The 27,808-nt window shown below is 36.3% G+C and overlaps 1 protein-coding gene across 1 annotated transcript in view; it reads right to left on the bottom strand.

Moving 5' to 3' along the window:
• Myo3a (myosin IIIA) overlaps positions 1-27,808 on the bottom strand; it is a 203,283-nt gene that overhangs the window by 65,479 nt on the left and 109,996 nt on the right. Inside the window, exons 16-18 of the mRNA XM_046442267.2 lie at positions 20,462-20,588; positions 15,685-15,895; positions 12,424-12,571 (exon numbers count right to left, since the gene is read on the bottom strand). Coding sequence (XP_046298223.1) covers positions 12,424-12,571; positions 15,685-15,895; positions 20,462-20,588 — 486 coding nt within the window. The remainder of the gene's footprint in view (positions 1-12,423; positions 12,572-15,684; positions 15,896-20,461; positions 20,589-27,808) is intronic.

The raw sequence follows: 27,808 nt of genomic DNA, 5'->3' as shown, positions 1-27,808 counted from the left end.
AAATTCACTTAAAACTGTGTGAACAGTATGTAGCTTAATAATAGTAACCTAAAATTCTTCTTTATATACATTATAATAAGTTGCTCTCTATGACATTGCCTTTAAACTGAGGGACTCATTCTCACTTTCTCTCCACATAATTACTAGTTCCTTAAAATCAGCACTGATTATATTTGGGATAGTAATAAAAGGATTTCTAGTCTCTATCCTAGAATTACAGACATCTCTAGTTTTCATGTAGGATAGATAATACATTGTTAATGAAAAGTGGTAAGAATATGTTCCAAATCTATAGAATATGAATAAGGTACTTTCCCTAGTGGATCTTTCATGACCATAACTTTTTGGTCATGACTTGGACATTTACATTGTTAATATGGTGGACATCCGTTGGTCATGGGATCAACCAAGGAGTTTAGAACCAAGGACACACAGATTAACACCTGGGTTCTGCCACTTAATTGTCTGAATAATCCTTCCAAATGTTCTTACTCTAGAAACTTCCTTCCTTTCATCTATTAAGTGGGGGTAATAATCCCTATCTCACAAAGCAAAAGTATATGGTACATTATTAGCAGATGAGTGCAAGATGTGTGAAATAAAAGCAATGGACCAGACAATGACTGCAGGACAGCAACATAGGTGCTCATGATCTAATTTAACAAAGGGACACAAGCTGTAGAAACACAAGTGTGTTTCCATGACTGCCTTCACACCACACCCCTCTCCCAGTGCAGAAGTTTGTAAAAGAGAAGAGACGTAGGTTGGCCTCTGAAGCTTTCACTTACTAGGGATGTTTCTGTGTAGGAGAATCACTGGTTTTCAGGGATAAGGCAAACATTACTGCTAGGTAAGTAGGGAGTATCTGCTGACGTGGGCAGGATGTCTTGCCCATGTTTAAATTACAGGTTATTTTCATGATTATTTTAAGATACTTTTAATTCATGAAATATATTCATCAGACACTTTATAACATTGTACTATTACGAATGATAAGGAGATGTTTAAAACAAGCTCCCTGATTCAGCAGATTTAAAATATTATTTGGGCTGGCATGGTGGCGCACACCTTAATCCCAGCGGCTCAGGAGGCTGAGACAGGAGAATTTCGAGATCAAAGCCAGCCTCAGCAATGGCGAGGCACTAAGCAACTCAGTGAGACCCTGTCTCTAAATATAACACAAAATAGGGCTGGGGATGTGCCTCAGTGGTTGAGTGCCCCTAAGTTCAATCCCTGTTACCACCCTCCCCAAAATATTATTTGTGTGATAATTCAAGGTAACATGGTAGGTGGGCACTAGGACAATATACTCCAAGAGGTTAGAGAAAGAAATTTTATTTCTGACAACTTTGGAATTTAGTGAATGGCAGGTGAGGCATTTGGTAAGCTCAAACTTTTAAACTTCATGATATGAGACTCATGAAACTAAAATCTTATTTTAAGGCGCCACACAAAAATGTATTTTTGTTTTAGATTTTAATTCTTTGTGGTGCTGGGAGGATTAAACCCAGGGCCTTGTACATACTGAGTTATGTCCTCTGGCCAATATATATATATATTTTAAATAAAACAAAATATAATGCTAAAAGGGGGTTAAACCATGGACTGAAAAGTGGAGAACTGGAAAGCATTTAGCTTATTCAGTACAAGAAAATGAAAACAATGTCTTAGAACTTTAAGCCTTTCCAGTTGAAGGTAACCTTGGGAGAAGCCTGTAGACCTAGAATTATTTTACTGTTAGACATTATGTTGACAGCATATAATAGCTTAAATCACATCTGCAAAGTTCAAGCGAATTTTTGTGTGTTTTATACAGAAAACACATGAGGTTAAGGTCTAAACTGATGCATTTGTCATTTCTATTTGTCTGAGTCAAAATCCATGGAATGCTTTTATGGCAGGTGATACAGAGCAAAAATGAGTAACTTGACAAACAATGGACTCCCCTTAAAGACACTTGTTAGTATTATGGGTTACAGGCAACCAATGGAGGAAAAAAAAATACTATTACTGTACTCAGGACTTAAAGACTACTTCTAGTAAAGTATTCCTAGTAAAATAATCATACCTAAAATAATGTTACATATTTTATAGCAGTTTTGATAGCAAAAGGCCTAATTATTTTCAAACCCACATAGAAAAGCAAAACTCATATTTCCTCCTAAAGTTTTCTTTCTGTCCTGCACATTAAAATTACATTATAGCATAAAATGAACAGAGTTATTATCTGCATTAATGATGAAGTATTTAGTCTACATAATTTCCACTCTGTTCAGATTGCCTGAATTCCCTTTTGAAAATGGGTGGGGGAATAATCATTTTAAATGCATATCAAGGAAGCAAGGGAAGTCAGAAGACTTGGAGGTTGCCAAATTGATACCTCAGTCAAGTTCTTGTGTTTTCACTGAATTTTGATTATGAGCAATGAATGGATATTGTTACAAGAAAGCTCATAGCAGGTGCATCTCCATGGCCAGGGCATCCAAAGAAAGATGCACCTCCATAGCCACACGGTCCATAGCAGGTACATTTCTGTGGCCATGGAGTCTATAGCTGGGCCTAAACAACATTAAATACTTAGGGCTAAAATATCACCCCAGGAGACATTCAAGATTTCTACACTGAGTTCTCAGACTCACACAGAATCATGGAAGTGTGATCCCACAGTCTAAGAGAGGCTTTGAAATTCCACCTGCCTCCTAAGGCAGGTGCAAGTTTAAGCACAGATTCCTCTTTGATGGGTAGCGCAATTAAATGTTAGCTGTCATCATTTTGGTCTCACCTCCTCAGAGAGACCTTCCCTCCATCTCTTAGCGTGATTGAGCAATCTGTCTTCCTCAACTGGCCACACTTCAGCATCCTACCATGCTTTACATTTTTAACAGTATTTCTGGAATTTTATACATGTCTATTGTTTTCCATCTCTCCCATAAGAGTGAAATCACCCTGGAAGCAGGAACTTCATGTTACTCCTCTCTCTATCCAACACTAGGCTTGTTAAATAAATGACTCAGTCTTACAGATTGAATCCACCCATCCCCAATTCATATGCTAAAGCTCCACATAGGGATGTGATTGTATTCGGAGATAGAAAGTTTAAAGAGGTAAAGTTAAATGAACTCACTAGGGTAGAACCCAATCCAATTTGACTGGTTCCCAAAGAGGCACTAGAGACTTCTAGTGTAAAGATGAAAGGTCCAGTGAGGACACAAAGAGAGAAGAAGGCCATGGTATCTTGGAGAGAGGACTCAGGGGAAACCCATTCTGACAACACCTTGATCTCAGACTTTCAGATCTGTGAGAAAATTAATTTCTGTCAGTTAAAGCAGACTTTCTTGAAGTCTGTGGTATCTTGTTATGGCCTCCCTCACAAATAAATACAATGAACTTTCTGAATTCTGCTTGTAAAAGTTGTTTAGAAAAGCAGATTTCCAGAGACAGGAAGATTGGGTGAAATTAACAAATTATATGTGCATATGTGTGTGTGTGTACGTGTAATTCTAATTGTAAAAGTGACACGTTTATTAAACACTTAAAATACAGAGAAATCACTGACACATAATAAAAGTTCAAATATAATCCATCTCCTGTAGTTAATGCTTCTTAACATTTAGTGGAATCTCATGCATAATTTTTTTAATAAAATAGAAGTTCTACTATTAATTCAACATTATTTTTACTTTACCTCCTTTGAAAAAAGAAAAATGATATAAGAATATTCCTATAAACATTCTTTGAATGGTGACACAATATGATATCTTATAGTTTTCAATTCCATAAGGGGCCATTTTAGAGTACTTCTTTATTTTAAGTAGTGCTCTGAGGCTCATCTGTGTGTACCAAGCTTTTCTGTATTTTGTATCGTAGGACAGATTAGTTGACTGACTGGTGGACATGTTACAGATCCTGATATGCATTCAAAGGTTGACTTTTTTGAAAATTCGCAGCACTGTGCACTCTAATAAATACAATGTGAATCTCCCAACTTGCTGCATCTTCAGCAGCAATAACTATTCTCATTAATAATTTCTTATCTGATATTTTTGATAGGCAAAATATATTCTATTATTGTTTTTGCATTTCTTTGATTATCATTTTATCTAAAATGAGAGTTTTGGGAAAAATAGATATACGTTTAGCACATATTATACACTTATTGCCAGCCAGTTATTATTAGATCCTTGGTTCTCTTCTACTTTGTTTATTTTTTCATGAGAACAACCCTGGAGAGCTCTCAAAAGACCTGGATTTTGTTAGTAGTTTTGTTTTGCCAGGTTGTAACCTTGGGCAAATCATGGGGTAGGTTTTACTTGTGACATATACAGATAACCCGTTTAAATTCCGTTTAAAAATGTGTGAACATTTTACATTTATTTTTCACTTTTTCTCTTTTTCTGTATGTATGTAGGTATGTGTGTATATATACATATATGTATAAATATATATATACACATATATATACACACACACTGTATATATAATTTTTAATAATGACACTTAAATAAAATAACTAAACATTTAAAAATAAAAATAAAGAAAACAAAGTAGTAATACTCCATGTTATAAAAATCCAGACTCTTGATGTAAAATAATATTTATGATTTAAAATCTCTTTCTTCCTGTATAAAAACTGATATTGATGATCCTAATAGTTATTATTTTAATGTTGATGGTGAGTCACAGGATATGTTGTTCATCATTAACTTGAGGTGACAATGGTCATTAACTTAGAATTTGACAAATAACCTAATAAGGAAGTATTTCAGATAATTCCTAATAAAATGTCCATGTTTTATTTTATGCATATTTTGTTGAAATTTGGAGGAGTTTTAGAATGATGCTCTCTAGAATAACCTCACTACTCAGAAAAAGATGTGTGCTACACATGTTGAGATAAAAATCCCAACTTTCTATGTATGATATTCTTGAAAATGCCTTAATATTCATAAAAGCTTTTACAAATCTATATTTTGTTGACAGGTATCAGCTTATAATAAGGAGACATTTGGATTAGAAATTCAGAAATGTAGTTTTGTATAAGCCAGAATCTCTTTTACCTTCAACTGTTTCTTCCTTATTGTTCTGTTCAAATCTTTAGCAAAAATTTCAGTCTGTCAACAGTGTGCTGTAATTTCACACGCAGAAAATGAGAGTAGTTATATAGCTCTCTGTTCCCAATTGTATGTTTCATTAAAATAATTTTTATCAAAAATTTAAAAATATTTAAAATATGAACAAATGATCAAAATAAGTACCATGAATCTTCACATCACATTGAGGGTATTGGCTCAGCTTCATCATTGAAAAAGAAAGACTCCTACTCAGTTTGGCTGCTAAGAAATGTAGGACCCAGGAGCCTGAGGAAGTGACATGTTCCCACCAGGGGCTGCCACAGGGCACCCAGATATAACTCATGATTAAGATATCAGCTTTCATATTCAGTGTGTGAGAAGTACAAGGAACATTTGGTTGTGATCCAAATGATAGCCCCAAACTTGGCTGAGCATATAAAAAAGGAGATTTACTGTATCAAGGGCTTCTAAATGTATTGAGTGTCATAATGTTTAAAGAAAACACCTATAAAATGGGCTCTAGTACGTGGAGAGCTGAGATAAGATACATGTTACCAACATCCCACACAGATGACTTAATAGGGAAGAAATTAAGATATGAAATAAAAAAGTCACACTTTAAATCAAAACAATGTGAAGACATTTATAAGAGATTTGTTTTTAATTGCCTATGCAGTTTTTATCAGATGACTGATTCTTTTTATTTTGTAATGTTAAAAAAGTTGAAAAATCCAGGTGTTATGTATTGGATGAATTTTTATTCTTTGTAATTGCTTCAAATTATGTGTTATGAGTCCATGTCCAAAATCTCAAAAGCTTTAAACTTTAGGATGTGAACAGCTGGAGATAAAAGCCATACACATCACTTTCCACAGGAGAAGCAAGAGCCATAATTGCAGTTATTGTTTCCATTATGTGCTGTAAATAGTTTCCTGCTTATAAAATTACTTTTAGCTTTCAGTTCCAAACCCATGGGTGCATATATAAATGATATATGTAAAAGCACATCTTTGTGCAGAAACAAACATTAATAGCTCACTTTAAAAACAAATGTTAGTCCTGCTAATAACTAGTCAAATGTGCTGCTTTAATGTATAAAGAAAATTTATCCAAAGTAAAAATGGGCAAGTAGAGCAGTAGAATGAATCTATAGGATTCTAAAATAATGGTTTGTACCACCATATATGGGTTCTGGGTGCTCAACTGCCCTAAAGAACAATTGGCATTTGTTCCAGTTTGAATTCATGCCTAAGGTTGACCACACTATGGTGGCCTATGCTCCCCTTATTTTTAAATAAAAACTATTAGGGAGCATGGTTCATTTATTTTGTTCATTCCTTCTATTTTACAATGGTGCAAAATTAAAACAAAGGGTAAAATCCATGCTACAGCCCCAGCACAAGTGTGCCTTTGAGAAAAGATGTACATTTCTAACGTGGGATTTTAATATGGGACTTGTAACTCACACACATGTAACTCACAGAACTTTTCTATCACACTTTATTACTGTTGTACTCTCTTTCACATAGAAGACCATCAGAAAACACATAAATAAGAACAAACACAGCCCAAACCTTGGCTATCTTTATACTGTGGAAATGCAGAGTAAAGGCTGTCACAAACAAACAAACAAAAACTCTCTTGTTGGAAATGGGATAACTTTCTTGCTGCCCTCTGAGCTAACACAGAAGTCAACACTAATACTTGACAAATGTTATATGGAAAGCTAAAATATGAGTACTATATTAGGGGAGTTAATACAATTGAGAGAAAATGATATACATTTCAGGTGTAGTTCACTCAGAAAAGTTTCAGTCTCAAGTTTTAAAAAAGAATACAAATATTCTCCTCATCTTTCATTTGCAGGGATGGGCACACAGATTATCATCTAATTCTCACACTATTGTTTTTGGATACAAGTTGATTTAAATGTTATTAAAATCAATATTCACAGGAGATTCAAGATGGTGGGCTAGAGGGAGGCTGAATTCTGTGTCACTCTGTGACCTGGGATTCTAGTAGTGGGAATACTGTTTCTCTGCGAGTTATTAGAGGACCTCTGATACCTGCTCCTGTGTAGGACTCCTGGCCACTTGCCCACACAGGACCATGGACATCAGTACCCGCCTGGGAACCCTGGCCGTCCACCCACTGAAGAAACCCAGCCGCAGCTCCCATGCAGGATACTCAGCAGCTGCCTACACGCAGGACCTCCAGCTGCCACTCCCATGTGGACCCCCATTTGTCATCGTGGGGCTCCCCTGGTTGCCTCCATCCTGGGATACTGTAACCACTGCCATAGTCCCCTACACATGGTAGCCTACACTTGGGGACACAGGACAGGGTCTGGAGACAGCCACCAGCCACAACACTGCACACCACAGAGCTGCATCTCTGAACACGCCTTCCAATGCCACGACCCGGCTCAACCCAACCCAAATCCCCATCACTGAAAGCAGCCACTCCATCTTGGGACACCTTTGTCGCCATCTCTGGTTGGGGCAATTACCAGCATGGGACACCTGTTGGGGCCTGGAAGCAATATCAAATTACCTGTAGTCCCCAATTCCCCCCCTCCCCTGTAGCCACTAACCCAGCACAGTGCTTGCACCTGCATAGCTCACAGAGCCTGGCCCTGAACTGCCCAATGCAAAACAGCTCTCCGTGGCAAGTGCATAGCCTCCAGAGCTCAACCCACAAGACCTCCAGAGAGAGAGGTTCTGGATTGGGACGTAGAAAGGAAGAGGTGCAGTTTAGAGACTAAACTAGAGACCAGGAATTGTGAGGTCTACAGGCAACATAAGGAGATAAGATCAGGTGCCCACATCACACAAGCAGGCCCCAGAGGAGATCCTTGGGGTGCAGTCTCCCATTGGGGACTAGCAAGTGCTATCCCCCATTCCAAGAGCTATGCCCCCAAACCAAACCTCCCATCATCCTAGGGTGGAGATACCAGCAAACAACAGACAACCCCACCTATTGGATGAGAAGAGAGGCAAGAAAGATACTGAACTCCAACAAAAGCAATCTTGTATTTTCCTTCAAGATTTTTTTTCTTTTCTTTTTTCCTTCTTTTTTCTCTCTCTTCTCCTGCCCTCACATTCCCCACATTAGTGAAACCAAGTACTTTTCATGAATTAGGATGCTGAGGACTGGGATGTCTGAATAGTATATTACACTTTTGTTGTATATTCTTTTATCTCCTATTTTTACATTTTTTAATTTTTCTTAATTTTTATATTGTTTGTTTGTTGTGCTCTCTCTATTGTCTTCCCACTTACTTGTCTCCCCAAAATCACTTTATCTCTTTTCTCCTGCTACTAGCCAACTTCTTTTGATTCCTCTTTCAAGCTTCCTAAGATCTCATAACCCTATATCCTCACCTCCTACCTCAGTAACATCTCATCCTACACCCCACCCCTGGTTCTCTCTTTGTCCATCATCAGAAACTGTAGACCCTTTTGCAAACTTATTGTTTATATTGTAGATAATAATTGAACTCAACATTTCTGTATATTGTGACAAAACCATAAACGTCTTAATAGCAGCTATTTGGTTTAAGGCTGTATATTGTTTGTATTGGGATCTGTTAATATTGTTCTTCCCCTTAAAGGAGAGGTATTAGATCCCTACAGGGACACTATAAGCCTACAGGGTAAAAACTTTAACACCTGGGATCCACTGTGCTAGAAAGGAAGACACATGAACCACATGAAAAATCAAGGGAAGAAAGTGCCCCAAACAAACCAAGATGCTACATTATTAGAATCCATGGCCAGCATAGCAGAAGAAATTATAGAGAAGGAGTTCAGGATGTACATAATTAAAATGCATTTCAATTCATAGTACACATATTTCATGTCTCTGGTTGTACACAAAGTAGAGTCACACCATTCGTGTCTCTATACATGTACCTAGGGTAATGATGACCATCTCATTCCACCATCTTTCCTACCCCCATTCCCCCTCCCTTCCTGACCCTCCCCTTATCCCTAACCCCAAACAAAGTTAAAATTTACCTCATTTGATTCTAATGAGGATTAAACAAGACAGCACACATAACACCAGAGTGTCTGGCACCAATGCAAACTCGAGCAACATCAGTTCATCTTTTCTCTCCAAATCTCTTTCAAGGCAGGCATCTCCTCTCTATCTAATGGTTTCTATTCTCATCATTCTTGTCCCTTTCTGTGTTGCCCTGATGTTTGATTCTGCATCTTGTAGATAGTCACTCCAGTCCTCCAACTTCAATCCTTACCTTCCTCAGAAAATCAAATCTCCACAAAAATTCATTCTGCTGTCATGTATAACAAATTAGAATAAATAAATAAGTTATTTTTTAAAAAAAACAATGTACATAATATGGTTCTTCTAGGACTGGGAGAGTACAGAAACTTCAAATGCTGTGAAATACCATGCACCAGGAAATTTTCAAGACTTATATAGTATACACTCTAAAAGGATAATGCTTATAAAGATAATTTCTCTTCTAGATAATGAGAAAGGTACACAAGTTCTGGATGTTGTAGGTTGGGTGTTAAGAGATTCTGAGGCATTTGACTAATGTCCACAGAAAAGGAGACTGTACAGAGAAAAGAGGCTCAGCTGCTGGTAAATGGATAACAGGGACTTCTAGGCTTAGAAAATGTTTAAGGAAGTGTTTTGAAAGTAACACAAGTGGTTAGTTGGAGACAACCATTCCAAGAAATATAAAGCTATCTACTTGGCAAGCTAGAGAGTAGGTCACCCACATAAATTCTTTCACTAAAAATGTTTTACCACAGTCTTCTGATTATTTTTTTTTATAACAGAAGGCAATGGGAAAATGACATTAAAAATATCTGTGTGAAGAACTGTGTTGGTATGTTCCACTGTATGTTATAACTAAATTAAAATTGGGATAAATAAAAAAACATTCTCAGCATATGTTCCAATGTGGTAAAACAATAGAACCATAGTGTTTCACCTGCAAAGGTGCTGTCCAAGGTATGTGTCCTGCCAGGTATTTGGCCAGATCATTTGTATGTCACATGAAGTAGGGAACACAACACCCTACTAATGTGTAGTAATAGCTCTGTTAAACTAAGGAACTCTCAGGTCAAACCCGTGATTCTATTTGACCAAGAAAAGTGTGATATTAACACTGAGAAGGATTGGGAATGCTTTTCATTCCTCAAGATGCTTTGAGTAATTCTGAATTCTAGTGGAATTTTTAGTTTTGTTTGGCGAAAAATTTGAGTTATTTTGTTTTGAAGCTCTCTCAAGGATATTTTTTAAATGTTTTAGTCAGTGGATTGTAGTTATACATAATAGTGGGGTTCATTTTGATACAATCATACGTGCATGAAATATAATTTGCTCCACTTCAGTCCCCAGTACTTCCCCTTTCCCTCCTCTCCTCTTTCTCCTTACTACCCTTCGTCTACTCGACTGGTCTTCCTTCTATTTATTTACCCCAAGGGTATTAAAGGGTCTTATAGAATAGTTTTTGTAGCAAGCCAAAAGACAAATGAAGTACATTGGAATCATACGTGAAGATCAAGGCCATCAATCCAAGTAATTTGTAAACTGTTATATTCTATAAAATTTAAATAGCAGTGATTATTGAAATATGTGTATATCGGTTTAGGACTAGTTCCAATAAAACCCAATTCTAACCCCAACCCCCCAAGAAAGAAAACTATTAAAGGTATAACAAATGCAAGTCATTAATTAATTTGATGGGAGATACATGAGGATGCCCTTGGTTCCAAGAAGTAGGATCCACCATATTAAAAAGATCAAACCAAACGAAATTTACTTGTTCCAGTCTCCAGTGTGAATGGATTCTGTGAGTTTTGTGAGGCATGAAAGCAAGATACTAACTTAATTAACATTTATTGAGAACTTGCTAAATCTCCGCAAGTACAGCAAATACAAGAAGAATTAATCTTGGACATGATCTTGGACCTAAAGGAGTTTATGTCCTACTGAAAGAAGCAAAAATGTACTGATGACTGATGAGACTGGGCCATTCCAGGGGTGTCTTGGAGGGTAGGGTCAGGTGCTGCCTGCTGAAGTATTCCCAGTTGGGGAAGAAGTCAGTGCAATGCCATGTACTACTGTCAAGGAACTCAACCATGGCAAAAGGGAGGCCAGGTCTGAACAGATAAGCAGAGTAGAGAAGCCTTTGTGGATTGTTTTTTACTCTCGTGTGTGTGTGTGTGTGTGTGTGTGTGTGTGTGTTTAAGATTTTAAAGCAATTTCATCATGTATCTATGCTATGGGGAGGGGTGAAGGAGATAAGAAGGGGCATAAGAAGAGAGAGGGAATGAATATTTGGTACAACCAGATCCTGGTATAGATGAGAGTAAGAGAGCGAGAAAGCAAGAGAGCCTGGCTGCATGAGAGAGAGAGAGAGAGAGAGAGAGAGAGAGAGACAGAGAGAGAGAGAGAGAGAGAGCTGAAAGATAGTCTTACATCTTTGTTCAATATTTGGATTAAGACATGTCAGGATCTAGAGGTTCAGTGGTAGAGTGCATGGAGCAAGAACAGGGCCCTTCATTCCAACTGTAGCACCCCCAAAATAAAACAAAACAAAATTTAAAAAGAATTGTTTTCAAAATGTACTTTCAAAATAAATTCTCAATAAGCCTAAATATTTCAAATAAAGGTGACTCATGTACCTATAATTTGTCTTGAACTTAAGTTAGAACATCAGTTCCAATTAGTAAACATAAAACAAAATAATGAAATTCATATTTAATATTGAAGAATATTAAATATGATTCTTTTTGACTTAATGAAATAATTTAAAAAACTTAATATGACAGTTTTGCCAAATGCTATTCAAGTAAGTCACTGCTTTTTCTCTAAGGAAGAATATTTTTGAAGGTGAATCAGAAATTACACATTGTACCCTGATAATGTACCATTTAATGGCATTTACATCAAATCCATTATCTTGTGTGCTGTTGCCTAGCTACTGGAATTCTGAAGTTTAATGCATTTTAGATGGATATTGAAATTTCAGACAGAATTTCAACTATGCATTCTCCAGAAAGAGAAAGTGTTAGACATACCTGTTTACTTAAATTTCAAAGGAAATTTCTTTGTTTGCAAGGGCCAAACTTCCTAGGTTATGGAGAAGAATTACAACTTTCACTGAAGGACTTTAAACATTGCATATGAAGTCACAGTAAATTCATGCTAGGTTTTGTTGTTGTTTTTACTATGGACATGGAGAAAAGAAAACCTTTCCTTTGTTTTTGTAAAGACAGATTTTAAATTTATGGTTTAGGTCCTGCTTCATCTGTACAATTTTGCATACAACGTACATGCATGCATCTTTAGTGTAAGTACCTGAACTTACCTGTTCCCATGTGAATACATGTTGATTAAAATAATACTGAATTTGTTCATTTGCAATGTTAATGCACAGCTGCTCAAAGGAATTTTTTCTGAAATTTTCAAAGCCAAATATATCAAGTATGCCGATGCTCAGCTCATCACCATTCCCACTGGAAAAATTAAAGTGGTATTATTTTGACTTTTTGTTTATTTCATTTGGAGGTAATGCAAAGCAGGGTAAAGTTCCCATTTGTGATTGAGCTAAGAAACTACCTTCAGGATATACAATTAAACTTAGCTTAAAACTTTCTCTCCATAGAAAATAAAGATAATGGAGGCAACATTAATTTTAATATAGAAATAGAATAATATTTTCCTTGTACTACAGAAACCACTCCTACATTCTTATATACTTAAACAAAAGGAAAAAAAAAAACAGGTTTTACCTATGAGCTGTAAGTATCAAGTCACAGCCCTGAGTGAATCAGAAATCATAGGTACAACCTGGCAGACACTGAGAACACAGCAAACATATTCTATCAAAACTACACCAGAAAAGCAAAAATTCTGCTAAGGACTATATTTAGTTTTTCATTTTAGGAGAACAATTTTTAAAATCTTACTAAAATGATCTTAGTTATGTGGAAGAATTGTTATCTAGTTTTGGTTTATTTGCTTATAATTTTTTAAAATACAGAATAAATGGTAACATGGAGAAAGATAAAAATATATCAGGATTCATCTTACAATACTGTAAAATGCTATTTCACAACTGAACACTTCAAATGCATTTTCTTTCTGCTGTTCCATGTGTTTACTTCTGTTCACTAGAGGTGACTATTTGGTCAGAAAGTTTGCTCCTCTACCAAGAAATAGATGCACTGAAAGTTATTTTCATATACATTTCAAAAGGAAAGTACCAAAGCTTCTCTTCATGTTCACCTTTTATACAGTGCAGGTCACGCTCAGTGCTGTGAGGATATGACTTGGAAATGACAGCTAGCCACTGAAGAGTGTTTCTACATTTGGAGACAGAGGCAGCACTGAGTGAGGAGTGCTTTAAAAGTGTGATAGGTTGGACAGAAGGACAGCCACATATTTCTGAAAGTTTCTTTTCTGAATAGTGAGTATTATTCTATATGATTATATGTCAATGTAAGACAGACATTGTTAAGATTTATGCTGGTTTAGAAAAAAATATTATTTTACAATCTCTTTGCCAGATAGGTAAGTATTTAGCTTACTTAACAATAATGTGTTAAACCCAAGTTGGACCTTAGAAATCATCTAGTTCAGGGATTCTTAAAACAGGACCTGCTACTAGCCTTCAAGGGATATGGAATCACAACTGTGTGAAATATCTCGGTGGGTATATACAAATGTAGACACCTTTTATTTTGGAATGAAGGACAGAGACAGTTTTCAGGAGATTCTTAAAAGGCTCCAAGATGCCTACCAACCATTAAAACTTGGCTGGGGGTGGGGCAGTGATGCACACCTGCAATTCCAACTACATGAAAGACTGAGGCAAGGGAGATCACAAGTTTAAGGTTGTTTGGGCAATTTAATGAGACTCTGTCTCAAAGAACAACAACAACAAAATGGCTGGAGATATAGCCCAGAGTTGTAAAGTACCCCTGGGTTCAATCACCAGTACTACAAAGCACATCAACAAAACCCACTGATTTGTATTTCAGTGCCCTTATATAGTAGCAAATGAGGAAGAGATCCAGAAAAAAATGAAGTCATATGTCCAGTGTCACCTAAGTTAATGGCAAAGCCTTGCATAGAACATGGGTTCTCCACAATCTCAGTGTAAATCTTGACAGAACTGAACAACACTATTTCAATTAGATTTATTTTAGTTTATTGAACTTTTTGCAAAAAAGTCTAAACCTTGGGTAGTTTTCATTAGTGTATGGAAAAGAAAGTTACTAGTTTGTGATGGCTATAGTAGAATTTTTGGCAGATCACCCTGCTGGGTACCATCTAGTAGTAAACATGCAGATAGAGGGTACCTAACAAGATGAGGTCAAGTCTCTAAATATTTTAATTACATTATGTAGACTATACCTATGGTAAAAAAAATTCCTGAATTTTTACACTTTTATGTGAATGCCTAACATCACAGAGATGGCTGGCTACAAATGAACCTACAAACCATTGCTATCATTAAATCATGGGCAAGCTGGGTTGTGCTTTGTGAACTCAGCTATGGTAAGGTAGAGTTCAGTAGGCAATTACAGAAGCAATTCTGAGGAATAAAAACATGGAGGGAATAATAGATTATCTTTTAGAGAATTTGGATAATATAGTATGGGATATATTTTAGTGGAAAAATAATAAACTACAAGTTTGCAAAGTGTATAAAATTATCTTTTAGAGAATTTGGATAATATAGTATGGGATATATTTTAGTGGAAAAATAATAAACTGCAAGTTTGCAAAGTGTATAAAATGATCTTTTGTGCTTAACCAATAGGTGTGAATTAGGTCACCTTGAGGCAGGCATCCATTTGGCTTTTCTGCTTACAAATTTCCAAAATTTGTATAATTTATAGCAAAACAAAGATTTAGGTGTAAATGTAAGGGACTTCAGTCAATGGTGGCTACAATTACCTTGATTTTATATTTTATTTTGAGACAGGGTCTTGCTCAGTTGCCAGGGCTGGCTTCAAACTTGGGATCCTCAGCCTCCAGGGTAGCTGGGATTACAGGCATACTCCACAGATTACCTTTATTTATAAGATGAGGTGCTCGAAGGTTGTAAACTTAGGGTCAGAGATCATTAGTGATGTCATATTCTCACTCTGCCATTCTCTAGTGCATTTCTAAGACAAATTTCTTGGGAGCTCATAACACCTGCTCTTATAGGGTTATAGTGAGAATTAAAATGTGAAAAAAGTTTTCCTTTAAGATTTCATTTAAATCTCAAAAATAAAGAACTGCTGAACTGGCATTTTATATAACATGGTATATTCTTCATGGTGTACCTTCTAATTAAAGGAACATATTAATAGTAATGTCAGATTTTTTAAAAATCACTTTCTATTGGTGATTATTCATGCTGCTATAGTTTTTATATTACAGCAGCTAAAAACTTTTACAGTCATGGCCAAACAAGGTGGTGCTATTAAGAAACAAAGCATATCTTGAAATATAACTTTGAAAATCAAATTGTATCAATTAGAAACATCTTCAAAGGGACTTACACAAATCAGAAAATTACAAAATAGACACATCAGCTGACATTTTGGGGAAAAGTTTGTACAGAAATTTTTACCTTGGCAAGGTATCATGTTTTAACAAACTGTTAATGCGATTGACTATCCAACTGAAGAGACGTCCATATAAAGTTTTAGCCATGGCATCTCTGACATCAGAAGCTTTTTCTACAGTGTTGGGTCTGATAATTGTTTCTCCTCTTGTGATCACACAGTGGGAGGTGAGAGCGTCCTGCAGCTCATCTGCCTGAATGCAAAGCAAAGAGGCAGCTGTAAGATAAATAGATGTAGAAATCACGTCAATAGATCACTTTCAGCAAAATAAAAATGTCTTAATTCATCTTAAATATATGGATAGTTTATAGTATAAGAATAAGTTAATGTTCAACAGTAGTCTTGTGTCTCTGTGGATCATTTTTCTCTCCTCATCTTCACTGGTCTGACTGTGTCTGCTGCAGACTGACATACCCTAAACCAAATGGGCTGACAAAGTGAAATGGCTGCACCAACTAGTGAGTGGTTATTGATGTGTTGTCAAGCATAACTTCATGAAGTATGCTAACTGATCTTAAAGCACAGCAAGGAGATTTGGTGTAATTTTGATGCCATTATTATATACTTATTTTTGAAATGTAGAAATTAATTGGAAGGTTACTTAGACTTTGGGAGGCATATCCAAGCAAGTGGATAAGAACTACAATAGAAGGAGCATATACTTAAATATTGACGTTCATGTATCTCTGACCAGGATTCTTCTTAGCTTCATATTTCAAAATCACTCAATTTTGTTACCACTTAATGTCAGGGATGGGGACACAGCTCAGTGGTAGAGTGTTTGTCTAGTGTACACAAGGTCTTGGTTTAAAGCCCAGTACCAGCAACAAAACAAAACAAAAAACTTTTTGCCCAAACTAATATTTTTTAAACATTAAATGACAAATAAATATTATTTTAAATTAGTAATGCTTAAAGTCAGTAGATTAATATAATTTTAACCCAAATTAGTACATTACAGAATTTTTTTTCAAGTTAGTTGTTTTCTTTTTTAAATACTTTGAGCATTTTGGATCTATTTTAGCAGTATTGACAAGATGTTTCTTCATTATGTGGCTAAGATTATTAAACTCTATCTTAAACAAAAGTCTTTTTTTTTAACACTCCACAAATAATACAGGATCACTGAAGAAATTTTACCATCGAAGTTGACATTCTTCATTTCTTTCCTTTGTGACATGTTTATTGCCATTATTCTGCATACTCTATCTTAATAAAACATCTTAAGCATTGCTAATTTTGATGAATATTGTTAACAAATATGATTTTAATGTGTTGTATAACATTCTGACATGTATTATAATATATTAATATTTTTAAATTATAGGATGTTTAGGTTATTTTCATATGTTAATAATGATAACAATACTGGGGTCAATATTTTGGGCACAAAAATTGTAATTTATTCAAACTATCTGAACATATCTAAGCTTTTTGACATATATTGCTTAAGTGTTTTTCAAAAACTGGATCAATTACACTGCTATCACTCAAATGAAAGACCAAGAATTTCAACACAATCTCCTGGGTACTGTGGATTATCATTTTTAAAAATAGCCAATTTGAGAGGAAAACATTGTCTTCTTAATATTTGGTTTAAATTGATTCCTAGAAGCTGAACACTTTTTCTTTCATTTTTATTTATTATTTGTGGTTTTAATTTTGTAAACTGCCTTCTCTCATTGACATGTTCTGCTTTTCCCAATTTATAAGAGTTCTTTAAAACTTAAAGAGAGTAATGTTTTGATATGTTTGTTGCAAATATGTTTCTCTGCAATTTTCTTTATGTTTTATTTACTATTAAATAGTTTTAATTTTTAGGTAGTGAAATAGCCATTTTTTAAGAAAATCATTTCTGCTTCTGGTTTTCTGAACATAAACTTCTTCACGTGGTTTTTCACGTCAGGATTATATGAATGCAATTCATTTGGTATGTTGATGATTTTTCATTTTTAAATTTATGTACATTTAGAATTCATTGTGGTATATGATGTTTGAGAAGGATTCAAATATCCCCTCTCCCAAATGGTTAGTCAGTTGGCTGTCCCTTGTTTTAGTCAGCTTTTTCACTGCTGTGACTAAAGGGCCCAACAAGCACAATTATAGAGGAGGAAGACTTTATTTGAGGGTTCATGGTTTCAGAGAAGGCTGGCTCCATTCCTCAGGCTTGAGGTGAAGCAGAACATCGTGGTGGGAGAGTGTTGCAGAGGGAAACAGCTCATATCATGGTGATCAAGAAGCACAGAGACAGACACCACTCTTCAGATACAAAATATTTACCCTATAGCCACATCCCCAATTAACCACTTCTTCCAGCTACATCCCACCTGTCTCCAGTTACCACCAGGGACTGATTCAGCTAATTAGGTTAAGATTCTCACAACCCAATCATTTCTCCTCCGAACCTTCTTGCATTGTCTCACACTTGAACTTTTGGGGGACACCTCACATCCAAACCATAATATCCCCACGATGCAGATTCCCTACTGATTTGCAATGCCATTTTTGGTACTTTTAGTTGGATCTTTTTCTAAACATTGTTTCCCACCAATCTATCTACTTTTATTTTCGTATTGCCCATTCATCTGACTTATTTATCAAGCGTCTGCCACAGGCCAGACATTTCACCTGGTGACACACTGCTAGGTACAATGCTTCAAAAACAAAGTTGCAAACTTGATGATCTTTATCCAGAATAATTGGAAGGCTAATCAAGCAGTTTAACTGGGAAGAGAGAGGGAGGAAGAGGAAGAGGAAGAGAGGAAAGGGGAGGGGAAGAGAGAGGTGGAGAGGGAAAGGAAGACAGAGAAAAGAGGTAGAAGAAAGGAGGAGAAAGAAGAGAAAGATCGAGAGCCCACTGACAAGTCAGTTAAGTGTTTTTTTTAATGAACTGCAGCAGATAACCTGGAGAAGATTGGTTCCTGTTGTGGAGCCAACAATCGGGAGGTCACTTAATTCAGGTAAGGGGTAACAGTTGAAGCTTGGATGTTGTCTTGGCGGAGAATGGTGAAGATAAAGAGAAGTAATCAAATTTCACAGACCTTTATAGGATGGTATAGACAGAACCACTGCTGGATTGAAACAATGCATTTGTGAAACCATTTGGAATGTGGCTTTTGTAGGAGATAATTATTTTAAGTTTAATTATGAACAATTTTAAGGTAAATTAGCAAAATTTCTTTATTCCACAAGTGGCTATTCAGAAAGTGGCTCGATTAATTTTCATTCTATTCATGTTAATATTAACATTAACGTTTTTTGATCTATGACTTTCCTGATATATAGAACTAGATTCTCAATCATCAAAATCATTTTTTTAGTTTGGTTGTTTATAAGTGTTTTCTTATCTACAACTGTTTTGGTTTGGATCTTAAATGTCTTAAATGTCCCCAAAGGCCCAAGTGCTAAAGGATTAGTGGCCAATCTATGGTGCTATTAGGAGGAGGAGGACGAGCCTTCAGAGGTGAAGTCTAGTGGAAGGAAGTTAGATCATAGGGGTGTGCCACTGAAGGATATATTGGGACCCCAGCCTCTTCCTCTGTCTCTTTTTCTTTCTGGTCACCATGAGATGAGCAGCTTTGTTTCACCACATGTTCTCTGCCATGCTGTCCTACCTTGCCACAGCCACATAAGCAATGGGTCAATCAACCATGGATTGAGCCTCTGAAACCATGAGCCAAAATACAACATTCTTCCCTTTTAAGCTGATTTTTCTCAGATATTTGTCATAACAGCAGAAAGCTAACACAACCACCTAACATTATTGCATCTCATTCTGTTGGGTGTTGATAATGCTTCCAGTTATGAGCAGATGGTAATAATTTAATTTTATCAATGGAGTTGTCTGGTTATTTTTTTTCACTTTGATAACTTATTATCTCATGCTCCAATCAAATTAGTTTGTAAATGGAAGATGAGAACCAGTTTCTTCAAGATTTCCAAGTACATGCCAATCACGGCATGCAAACTTTAAACCCTTGATCTACTCCATTATCAAGTTTGTTCCAAATGCACAACAGGACACAAATGACACTCTTAAGGACAGGTTGAGATTAGGAGATTTTCACATTTGGCCCTCTGAATTACCTTGAAACATCTGGTTCTGTTCCACAATGAGTATAATTCAGGAACAAATATACATGAAAATATGTATCATGATACTTAAGGCTAGGCCTAGAACTTATAACAAATAAGAATTATGGGGACATATGCCAATATTATAAATAAAAGAATAGGGTATCTTTTAAGTAGAAAAAAAGCTGTGCCACTGGAATTATTAGTGGGATACCTTAAATTATTGGAATAATTCGTCAACCTCTGTTTTTAAGAGAAAACTTGATTTGAAGCAAGTACCACGATGTGCTTTTGTAAGCTAAGTAACTGAAAAATTAATTAACCCAGGATAAATGGGTATACAAAATTCATCTAGGACGAAAACAAAGGTTTTATTACTTATAAAATGATAAGTTTTAAATACATGATATGACAAGTTTCTTTTGCATATCAATTAACTAAATTTTACCCACATTTTCACATCAAAATATAAACAGCTCCTAACTTAGTCAATAAAAGCTTTATGTTCAGAAATGTTTTCTACAGTTATCAGTTCACATGCATGAAGATGTTTTAAATAATGGAGTTTAAAAATTTCACTTTACACAAACTGAATCTTAGTATCTTCTTAAGGATTCCATATAAGCATAATTGCTTGGAATTATCCTTATGTGACATCAAATAAGACTTGAGAAAGTTCGGTTTTGCATAGAAGACAATAAAACTCACAGTTCTCCAGAGCTGCATGATTGCAAATGTAGCTTTTGTCAATCTGGTGTTCAGTGGCCACAGAAGAAAATTCAATGTTTCCAACATTTAAGATGGCAGCGAGTATGCTGTATACACTTCCCAGTTGCTGAAACACACCATAGAAATGTAAGTTAGCATCATTCTTCTCTTGACTACAGCAAGGTGGTGACTATGGCTGGGAGCAGCTGGAGAAGAAAGCCTCAGGTTCCAACATGAGAGGTCCTCCCACAGACTGTGGTGTCAGACTAAGAGACACAAGTAGGCAAGATCCATGCAGGCTTGCCCTCATTTGCTATTCTGAATTTAGAGGTGAGAACAGTGCCTGTTACCAAATAAGTACCTAAAATGTCTTATGAATGAAGATATGAATAAAAAATAGAAACGAGCTCTCAGAGGAAACAGAAATATTCATTAGGTTGTAGATAAACCTATCCTTGTGAAACCTTAGAACTTAGTGTGGTTGTTACCATATGTACATTTTCATGACATCATTTAACAGAGGCTATGTGCCTTGATGAAGAAGAGTAAGAAAAGAAAAATATAAAGATCCTGTCACCCAAGTCAATGGATATATATGACTTCAGGATAGGCATGAAAACTTTGGACCATTGCTTAGAGTTTATAGCTGTGATCACTTCATTAATGTAAATTCATACATAATGTAGACTGAAAAAATTCAGAAACACATATATACATACATATGACTCTTTTTAAGGTGCTGGAGGAATTTTGCCAAGGAACCTGATAATTCTAGGTGTTATTCCAACTATGTTCATGGTGAAGTCAGGTAAAGAGACAAAATCCTTTATTGTTTTTTCAGGTTGATGTATTTATTCTAGCCCAGTTCCCACACTTAATAAAAATGATTATTTCATCTACTCTGACATTCCAAGTCAGGATGAACATTGGCTATAAAAAATATCTTCAAGGGTATTTATTCATTCATAAATAGCACACACATAGGGGCTGGAGATATAGCTCAGTTGTTAGAGTGCTTGCCACACATGCACAAGGCCCTGGGCTCAATCCCCAGCACCACAAAAAAGTGTATACACACACACACACACACACACATATATTTCTGTCCAATATTTATGCCAGGCACCATTGTAGTCACAGAAGATTCAGTAGCAGTAGCAGGAAGACTAAGGATTTTTATTTCCCTCTCTCTGATATTCTGTAACAAAACACTGATTTGGATTGAAGCTGGAAGTTCAGAAGACAGAAAAACAGTACAGGCTTCAAGGAGTGAGACAATAAGAAAATAAGCAAATAGATAAACAAGACATTTCAATGCATAAAAGAGCCTATGAATAAAACAAAACAGAAAGTCGCAATGAAGAGTGACTGCAAGGGTGGGGGGGTGGGCAGGAAGGGCCTTTCCAGTTGGGAAGTCAGGGAATGCTGCCCTCATTGGAAGTGACACTGAAGCTGAGGCCTGAGTGATGGGAAGGGGCCTGCTATGAAAGGAACTGGAAACAGACTACCACATTCAGAGGGAACCAGAGCTAAGCCCTTCCTTGAGCAAAGAAGGAAGATCTGCATGGAACTGGAGGAGGGAGAGGGAAGGGAAAGAATGGTATGATAAGGATCTGGAAGGGTGAGCACAGGCCAGATCACCTGGGCTCTCTGGGGTTTGGATTTTATTCTAATTACCGCAGCACTAACCCCTTAGAGATTTCAAAGCGGGGAGCAACATCTCTGTTCTATTTTACATTTATGAGTCCGGCCACTCTGCGGAGTTAATGGCAGGCAAGATGGAGAGTCAGGAGGCAACTGCGGTAATCTGGGTGAAAGATGATGGTGATTTGGAATAGAAAGAAAAGATGGAGAGGATTAAATGGACTGGGGTATATTTTGGAAGCAGAACAATAGATATGCCAAGAGATAAGGTCTGAATCACTTTTCCAAGAAAATCCTCCTGGTAAGGAATTGCCATCTGTCATGTGCATATCTTCCAGTGAAGTGACCAGCATGGGCTTCTGTGGCTTTTAGGTGGAGAAATTAATACAGATTTGATATTCTGCTGTATTTTTTTTTACTCAATGAAATCCATAATAAGAATATTCCTTTCAACAGTTTGTTGAAAACTGCTCTTTCAAAACTTTGCGTGTGTTTGTCTATTACAGATTAGAAAGTCAAGGTGTATAAACTCCAAAGTTGTATTTTTGACAGCATTTAGAGATTCATTATAGAGAACTACATGCTGAATAATTCCTATTCAATTGTGAGTATGACTGCAAAATTTTTCTGAACTGTGGGGCTCTCCTTGATGTTCTATAATAAGAACATGGATCTGGATTGAAGCTATAGGTTCAAAGACAAAAACAAACAAAAAAACCCCAGAAAAACAAAAAACAAGGCCGTGGCTCCATGTGCCTTGCCAGTCAATGCATGGGCCTCAAAGGACCTTGGCCTCAGTCATAGGCATGGTCTTCACCAAGGGAGCAGTTGAGTTATCTGTGACCCAACAACGCATCACCTCTGTGGCTGACCATCACCAAAGAGACTCAAGTAATTATTTTTCATTAGAGAATTATAGTTATGCACAATAGTTGAGTTCATTTTGCTAAACATACATGCATGGAATCCAATTTGCTCCATTTCAGTCCTGGGTGCCCCTGCTTTTCCCCCCTTCCCGCATTCTCCTACCTCTACTCTATTGATTTTCCTTTTGCTCATTCATTTATTTTTGATTGATGCTTTACACAGTTACATAAAAGCAAAATTCACTGTGGTATATTTATATGCACATGTAGTGTGATGTTTTAAAATTCATTCTACATTTCCTCCCCTTTCCAGTTCCTCCTCCCTTCCTCTCCGTCTCCTTCTTTTACTTCACTGAACATCTTTATATCTTTATGATATCTGATCCCCCACCCTCTTCTCCCTTATTTTACTTGGGTTTCTTCAAGTGAGAGAAAAACATTTGACCCTTTATTTTCTGAGTCTGATTTATTTCACTCAGCATGAAGTTCTCCATTCCCATGCATTTACTACCAAATGCCCTACTAAGTAAAACTCCACTGTGTGTATACACCACTTTTCTTACTCCATTCATCTACAGACGGGCATCTGGTCTGGTTCCTTAATTTGGCTCTTGTGAATTGTGCTGCTATAATTGTGCTGCTATATTGATGTGGCTGTATCACTATAGTATGCTGACTTTAGTTCTTTTGGATAAATATCAAGTAGTAGGATATCTGGGTCTCCTAGTTTTTTGGAGAATCTCCATGCTGCTTTCCAGAGTGGTTGTACTAATTCATAGTCCCACCCAAAATACATGGATGTACCTTTTCTCCACATCCTCACCAGCATTTATTATTATTTGTATTCTTGACAGGTAGGAAATGAAATCTTAGTGTAGATTTGATTTGCATTTCTTTGATTTCTTGAGATTCTGAACATTTTTTTTTCACATATTTGTTGGTTATTTGTGTTTCTCTTTTGAGAAGTATTTGCTTAGTTCTTTTGCCCTTTTATTGGTTGGGTTATCTGTTGTTCTTGGCATTAAGGTTTTTGAATTCTTTATGTATTCTGGTTATTTGCTGAGGAGTAGCCGGCAAAGTTTTCTCCCATCCTGTAGGCTCTTTCTTCATGTTCTTAATTGTTCAATTTGCTGTGCAGAAGCTTTTAATTTGATGGCATCCCATTTACTGATTCTTGGTTTTATTTCTTGAGCTTTAGGGAGTCTTGTTGAGAAAGTTGGTGCCTGCACCAATATTATGGAGTATTGGTCCTGTTTTCTTCTTCTAGCAATCAAAAGGTTTCTGGTCTAATTCTTAAGTCTTGAATCCACGGTGATTTGGCTTTTATGCCAGATGACAGGGATCTAGTTTCATTCTTCCACATATGGCTATTCAGTGTTTCTAGTACCAAAGGCTCTCTTTTCTCCAACATATGTTTTTGGATCCTTTGTCAAATATCAGATAACTGTGAGTATGTACATGGGTTTGTGTCTGTGTCTTCCATTCTATTCCCTTGGTCTTTATGTCTATTTTTATGCCAATACCATGCTGTTTTTGTTACCGTATCTGTGTCATATAATTTGAGATCAGGTATTGTGATGTTTCCTGCGTTGCTTTTCTTGCTCACTATTGCTTTGGCTCTTCTGGGTCTTTTATTCTTCCAGATGAATTTAAGGACTGTTTATGTTTTCTATTTCTGTGAAGAGTGTCATTGGTATTTTTATGGGGGTTACATTGAATTTGTATATTGCTTTTGGTAGTATGGCCATTTCAACAATATTAACTCTGCCTATCCAAACACATGGGAGGTCTTTCCATCTTCTAAGGTCTTCTTCAATTTCTTTCTACAGTTTTCTATAGTTTCCATCGTAGAGATCTTTCACCTCCTTGGTCATTATTTCCCAAGGTTTTGTTTTTGTTTTTTGAGGTTATTGTCAATGGGATGGTTTTTCTGATTTCTTTCTAAGATGAATTGCCATTGGAATATAGGAAAGCTATTGATTTACGAAGGTTGATCTTGTATCTTGCTACTTTACTGAATTCATTTATCATCTCTAGAAATCTTCTGGTGAAATTTTTTTTGGGGTCTTCTAGATATAGGATCTTGTCATCAGAAAACAGAGATAGTTTGATTTCTTTTCTTGTTTGTATTTCTTTACTTTTTTCCTCTTGCCTAAAGAGTTGGGAGAACTATATTGAACACAAGTGCTGAGAGTGGACAGCCTTGTCCACCTTGGTCTATTGCTTTCTTTCCTTGATGCGTCTTTGTGGTGTCAGGGTTAAACTGGCTTCATAGAATGTATTTCAGAATGTTTCTTCCCTTTCCATTTCATGAAATACTTTGCGACAGAGTGGCATTAGTTCTTCTTTAAGAGTCTGATAGATCTCAGCTGAGAATCCATCTGGTCCCAGGCTTTTCTTTACTGGAAGACTTTTAATTGTGGTTTCAATTTCATTACTTGTTAATAGTCTATTTAGATTTTCTATGTCTTTCTGGTTCAATTTGGTCAGGTCCTACATATCCAGAAAAATTATCAAAGTCTTCTAGATTTTCCAGCTTATTGGAATGTAAATTTTCAAAATAGTTTCTAGTGGTCCTCTGGACTTCAAAAGTGTCTCTAAGTGATATCTCCTATTTTTCCCCATTTCTGATTTTGTTGATTTCTATTATTTTTCTTGCTGTTGATTTCTATTTTCATTATATTATGATATGGTTCTATTTTATGTCTAATTTAATTTGAAAATATGTTTTTTCTGATAATGATGTGATTAATACAATGAATATAAAGCTGTTGTTTATGAACTGAAGTGCAGAAAAAATATGGCATTTCATCAGAAAGCATAAGCAATGATTAAATACAAATGGTAGAGATGTTTGTCTGTATATTGAATTTCAAATCCTACCTACCCAAATTTTTGTAAAAGTTGTTCAAAGAGGCTCTGATGAACACTGGGGAGGAATGATACCTGAAAGATGCCTAGTAGAGTGTGTGATACACTGGGTCACACAGCTAAATGACCGCTGAAATGTAGAACTTGGGACTCCTGGCAGACAGGACAGAGCACAGCTCTGAGAAATAATCAAGACCTCTGACTTGGATTAAATTCCTATACAGCAGTGGTTTTAAACTGGAGGTGGTGGGGAGGGAGAAATGATTCTGCCCCAGGGAACATTTGGGAATATCTGGAAACAGTTGACATTTTAGGGTATCTCGAGCTACTAGCCTTTAGCAGGTAGAGGTCAAGGATGCTGCTCAATGACCAACACTGCACAAGTGAGACCTAACAACAAAGGATTATCTGGCCCTAAATGTGCTGAGGTTGGGAAACTGTCATATGAATAATCAGGATCTAGACCCTGGACAAAGTCTCAAATTCCCTGTCCCAAAGAAAGGTCCTGAACTTTCAGCCTTCGATCCCCACAGTAGGAAAATATAAAAGTAAGAAAAGAAGTATTGAATTAAGTCAAGTTCATAATACCCATTCTGGGTTAGCCTGTGTCCCCCATATTTCATATGTTAAAGTCCTAAGATACAGAGCCTTCAAATGTGACCTTATTTGGAAACAGGGTCACTGCAGATGCCATTAATTAAGATGAGGTCATGTTGGAGTAGGCTGGGTCCCTATTCCAACAGGACTGATGTCCTTTTAAAAAAATACCCCATAAAGGAGAGACACACAAGGTGAATACTGTGTGAAGATGGGTGAAGGCAGAGGGCTGGGTGATACATATACAGTATGAAGAATGCCAAGGTCATCAGAGAACCACTAGGAGAAGCAAAGAACAGATTGTCCATTACAGTCCTCAGAAGCCAACCCTGCTGAGATATTGATCTCAGACTTCTAATCTCCTGTACTGTCAACAATAAATTCCTGTTGTTAAAGCCACTTAGTTTGTGATACTTTGTTATGGCATCCCTAGAAAACAAATACAGGATCGATGCTTTTTTTTAATCAAATATATGAAGAAGATATCTAATTGCGAATATTTTCTTTTACTTTGAAAGGCTTGAAACCTTTAAAAATATCAGAGACATAGTAATCTGATAATTTTTGTGACTTAAAATTAAATGCTTATTTGACGTGACATGGTTTTAATTTGAAAAATATAACATAACTTGATTGGAAATTGCCTTCAAGTGTTTAAGGTGACTTGATTTACTACATTAATAATTTTGAATTATTAGATTTTCAGGGTTAATAAGTTTAAGTGCTTACAGAGAGTTAGTTAAATAATTAGGACGTTTAGGGCGTGTTTATCCATCTTGTAAGCCAGCATGGTCAGAGTGAATAAAAAGTAATCTAAGCAGAACTTTCAAGCTCAAGGAAAAAACTAGATACTTGGTTTAAAAGTCATTAATATACTGAATTAAGTAAATACAAGTGACTGTAAATAGTCCTTTTTGAGTACAAATGTGACTTCTTTGAGCAGCAAAAAACAACTATCACTGTACAACTATAATGAATCAATTAAAACGTTTTTAAAAACTACCAGAACAGCCTACACTTCGCTTCATGATTATCCATGATGTTCAAGGTCAGGTTCAGATTCACAAACATGATCGGTGCACACACTCGCCTCTGGAATTACGTTCCTAACCAGTTTCCTTGCCTCCGGTCTTGCCCTTCTCCAATCCATCCTCTACAAGGCTCTCAGAGAGATTTCTTTTCTAGCAGGCAAATCAAGGCATCTTAAGTCTCCAATTAAAATCTTTCCATGGGCCCTCTTCCCTTAGGGATCAAGTTCCAGCTCCTCACAGAGGCATGCAGAGGAGAATTCTGCATCTTCTTGTGCCTGTCTCTCTGTTCTCATTTCCAACTACTGTTATCTCACATTTTCAGCCAGCCAAATGCCACA

The sequence above is a fragment of the Marmota monax genome, unplaced genomic scaffold (genome assembly GCF_021218885.2).
Source record: "Marmota monax isolate L192 unplaced genomic scaffold, Marmota_monax_Labrador192_F-V1.1 WCK01_AAM20220418_F8-fsc00072, whole genome shotgun sequence".
Taxonomy (NCBI): Eukaryota; Metazoa; Chordata; class Mammalia; order Rodentia; family Sciuridae; genus Marmota; species Marmota monax.
This window is presented reverse-complemented; position numbering and strand designations above follow the sequence as displayed.